At 45.4% G+C, this 4,567-nt stretch overlaps 1 protein-coding gene across 1 annotated transcript; it reads left to right on the forward strand.

Annotated features, from left to right (window-relative positions):
* The first annotated feature begins 1,767 nt into the window (after window positions 1-1,767).
* On the forward strand, window positions 1,768-3,306 carry LOC135713813 (uncharacterized). The gene has a single exon (XM_065237047.1). It carries the CDS (start codon window positions 1,768-1,770, stop codon window positions 3,304-3,306), a length of 1,539 nt encoding a protein of 512 aa, XP_065093119.1.
* Window positions 3,307-4,567: the final 1,261 nt, after the last annotated feature.

Below are 4,567 nucleotides of genomic sequence, written 5' to 3' on the forward strand. Positions count from 1 at the left end.
AGCCGAGGGCATTTAAAATATTATCCACAATGTCCTTAAATTTAATCTTTCCTCGCTTGGACGGGAGAGTTTTCTTTGAATTGCGAGTAGACGTGGTGTTTATTTTTGGTAACCTCTTACGATTACCTTTATTAGGTAGCGGCGGGGTGGAAAAGCTGCAGCAAGGATCAGATGGTGCAGCAATTACCGATTTGTTCGGGTTTTTCAATGAATCCCCGCTACCTTCAGATTTTTGCATGCTTTTGAGAGTGGTTTTATTTTTTTTTTCCGGCGCACTCCCGGGGAGCTAGTCGGCTTCCTTTAACCGGGGGCGTGTACCTCCAGAGACTCACTCTCATCTGCTATGTCAGAGTCCAGTTCATCGGACAAAATCTCAAAAGTGTTTTCATTTTGAGCGGCTGATGCCAACGAAGCAGAGGATCCATTTTGCAACTTAAAAATTTCTGCAAACGTCAGCTTGGAGCGTTCTTTTATTGAACGCTTCATATTGTTGGTACGCTTCTTGTACGCGGGGCAGTCCTGCAAAGCATGAAGAGGTTCTTTGCCACAGTAAGCACATTTAGTTGCTTCCTGTTGGCAAGCACCCTCCATGTGGTCTTGGCTACATTTGCCACAACGGGGCTTGTTGTCACAAAAAGCAGCTGTGTGCCCCAACTTTTTGCAGTTGGTACAATTATATACCCTTGGTACAAAAAGTCGCACCGGGAAAAAAACATTTTCAATTTCTAAGAACTTTGGGAGAACCGATCCAGCGAAAGACACCTGTAGTGAGCCTGAAGGGGAATAAGTCTTTTGACCATCTACCGTGGTCGCTGAATACAATATCCTGCAACCCAGAACGTCCACGGTAGATGTAGCAGCATTTTGAAGGCGCCCCATACCTTCCATGACGTCATCACACGTCAGGCTCACTGCAGAGACCACGCCGTCTATCTCCACATCTCGAGATGGGATGTAGACGTAATACTCTTTGTTATAAGCCTCGTCGTCAGCAATATCATATCAGCAAGGCACTTGAGCAAACTTATTTATGCTAGAATGAAATTTTCTATTCTAGTAGTTCAAGTGACAGGAAATGATTTTATATCCATGTGAATCCATTTACGATGACAATAGTGTTAGGAACGCGCTACGGTTCAGGAATGACATCTTCCGAGCGATATATGAGGACCAGGGGAAATTTAGGACAAGCGATGCATATTTAGACGCTGGACTGGACGTAGACATATTCTTGAGCTTCTTTTTACTATGTTCAAAAACATTGTTCTACTAGATCTAGAGTGAAATTCATAATTATATAGAGGTTTGTAAAATCATCAGTTTAAGGTTTACAATATTAGTTCTCTTCCGTTCAGAACTAGCAAGCTTTTGAAACTATGTGGGATTTACGGAGTCTCCATACACAACCATAGGAACCTAATGCTTCTAAATGTAGTCTCCCTCGATTTGTCCAAGGCATATGATATGACATGGAAGCTTCCTATCTTGACTTCCCTCAAGAGCTGGGACTTCCAAGGATGTATGTTTAACTACGTAGAAAACTTTCTACAGAACCGTAGGTTCCGAGTATTGAACGCTGGCGCAACCTCTACCTCGAGGTTGCTGGAGAATGGCATCCCGCAAGGGTCTGTCCTTTCGGTTACACTGTTTCTCATTGCGATGAACTCAGTGTTTGAACGCATTCCCAAGGAAGTATACATCATTGTATACGCCGATGATATTACCCTTATCGTGTTTGGTAAATACGGTAGGGTGGTTAGGCACAAGATGCAGGATGCAGTTCAGTCTGTCGTTGACTGGGCAGATGGTGTTGGGTTTGTGATTTCCCCCGAGAAGTCCAAACTGCTGCACGTCTGCTTTGGGCATCATCACAGACCGAACCTGCCTTATGTTAGTATCGGTGAGCATGCGGTCAAGGCCGTACGCGAGATGAAGCTGCTTGGTGTGACTATTGATAACAAACTCCGATTTGTTAAGCACGCCAAGTTGGTGAAGGATAACGTCAACAACAAGTTGAATATCCTTCGGACCCTAAATGGTCGCTTCTCTGAAGCCTCTCGTAGTACATTGACCAAGGTTGCTAGGGCTCTGGTTGTCCCTAGCATCCTTTACGGGGCGGAACTGTGGAGCAGGGGTGGTGTCTCCCTGCTCAAGATTCTGGAACCTCAGTACAATGAGGCATACAGAATCTGTAGCGGAGCGCTGAGGTCTTCACCAATAGCTTCCCTGTTGGTGGAGAATGGAAAGGTTCCTTTGGTGAATGTTGTCACCGAAGACCTGGCCACTAAGGCGCTAAGGCTCCTAGAAAGGGATCCCATTCTCAATGACAGGCCCACGGTTGCAAGGGCGAGAGAATGGTGGAGCGACTTGACGGGAGTAGATTTTCCCACGTTAGCCCAGCGAGCTAGGCTGTGGCAACGGGCATGGGATGCTACTGCCCCGAAAGTTGATTGGAGGGTTAAAGCTATGTGTGGGGCGGGGGCTAGCTCTAGTGTGGCGAAAGCTGCATTTAGGGAGGTCACTGCCTCATACGAGGGAAGGCTCAAGCTATTTACGGACGGTTCATTAATCGAAGAGGAGGTTGGTTATGGGGTGTCTGGGGAGGACATAAGCCGCTGCGGCCGGTTACCCGGTCTCTGTGGTATCTTCTCAGCTGAGGCCTATGCTCTCCTGCAAGCTTGTAGGCTAGCAAATGGGTCTCAGGCTGTTGTATTCTCTGTCTCTGCGAGTTGTCTCTCTGCCCTTGAGCATGGGCAGGTTGGACACCCGTGGCTGTTAGAGGTGCAACGGTACGCTAACATAACCTTTGCATGGGTACCTGGACACGCAGGTATACCAGGGAATGAGGCTGCTGATAAACTAGCTAACCAGGGTCGTCTTGCTCAACTAGAGGCCATTCCGGTGCCCTATAGTGACGCTACCCGCTGGGTGAAGCAGACCTCGCGATACGCATGGAATGTGTCTTGGCATAACAACCGTGATGCATTCCTGCGTCGTATCAAGAACACTACACAAGAGTGGAAGGATGCACCTAATTCTCGAGATCAGAAAGTTCTGACTCGGCTGAGGATTGGTCATACACGGCTCACTCATGGACCTCGATTTAGCGGCAGTGTGGCCTACTGCCAGGGATGCGGTGCGGTATTAGATGTGAATCATCTATTGGTGGAGTGCCCGGCGAGAGCACAATTAAGGGAAGATATGGGTGTCGTTGGTTCAATCCGTGAGGTATTGTTCAATGACAGGAGTACAGAGCAAACTGTACTCAACTTCCTGAGGGCGTTAGACTTATACGATATGATATAAGCACGAGTAAGTTGAAGTGGCATTAGAAAGAAAATGACTGGTAGTCATTCCACTTCATTCGACAAGAGGTAGTCTGAGAGGTCCTAAAGACCAAGGTACACGAGGGAGGACGACCGACCTAAACGGGGGACACACAATGATGAAACAGCTGCTGTTTAAAACCCGTCTCGAATGAACTAAATTCTCCTCTTGTAGGGGAACAGTTTAAAGAGACGTTAATAGACGTATCCGTATCCTAATGCTTCTAACGTACCGCAACTATAGGAGCGTTTACTCTGTAGTAAAACCTCCGGCTCAAGAAAGCCATGGTAGTGATCATTTGCCAATCATCATTTCAATTAAGTGTGGCCCTTACTTTGCAGAACCATCTCAAGTTCCATTTGATCTTACAAGGAACATCGACTGGCAAAAATATGCAACGGCGGTGACAATCTATGTCAAATCGATTGATACACCTCCAACGTTGGAAGAATATCGATAACCCATCCAAACAGCTCAAGAGATGGGCAACTTCGAAGTTATTTTACTTTCATTGATATAAGTGAGGGCCGGGAAGCATACAGTAAGCCCCCCATATCTTACTACGCTTATTAAATGGAGCACATGTTTTTGAATACATCTGAACATACCAACTTGGCAAGATCAGAAAAAACTGCAGCTATGGCAGTTTGAAGCGTAACTTCCATTTAAATGAGTGAGAAGGGCGAGATGAGATTGAAAAATTGTTTGTGAATAATTCATCTGAACATACCAAATCGGTAAAATAAGAAACTCCGAAGTTATTTCAGTTTGACTTTTATTGGTACACCGGCAGTGTTGGCAGAAAAAGGTATTTTTGGCATTTAATTCGAAACATTGATCTTTTTTTAGGGGCATTCTAGCATCACACGTATTTAGATGCATGGTTTGTGCCAAATCCCTAGTAATAAAGATATGTAAAAAAGTAGGTTTTCCCATTCTAATTTCCGTACAAATTTCAAACGCAATGCGGAAAGCCGGGCTTTAACCAATCGTCCCCAAATTTTGCACAGTTGTTTGAGACCCCAAATGAAACCAAAAAAAAAACATTGTTCTGAAAAAATGATCATGTACTCCAACCGATGGATATTGGACTTTGCGAAAGAAATGTCTGCCTAGACTCAGTTCCAGCACAACATATTCTTCGAAAAGCGTCTCTGAGTGGCGGCTGTCTGGATAGACCATTCACAATGCTGGAATTATCTATGGCTTTTCTTTCATCAAACAACTCCTCACCGGGAAG

This window comes from Ochlerotatus camptorhynchus, unplaced genomic scaffold (genome assembly GCF_037179485.1).
Source record: "Ochlerotatus camptorhynchus isolate MF236.1 unplaced genomic scaffold, CSIRO-AGI_Acam_v1.1 ptg000581l, whole genome shotgun sequence".
NCBI classification, from domain to species: Eukaryota; Metazoa; Arthropoda; class Insecta; order Diptera; family Culicidae; genus Ochlerotatus; species Ochlerotatus camptorhynchus.

Excerpts from the sequence above, each read along its gene's own strand:
- LOC135713813 (XM_065237047.1), top strand. The coding sequence starts at position 1,768 with ATGCAGGATGCAGTTCAGTCTGTCGTTGACTGGGCAGATGGTGTTGGG.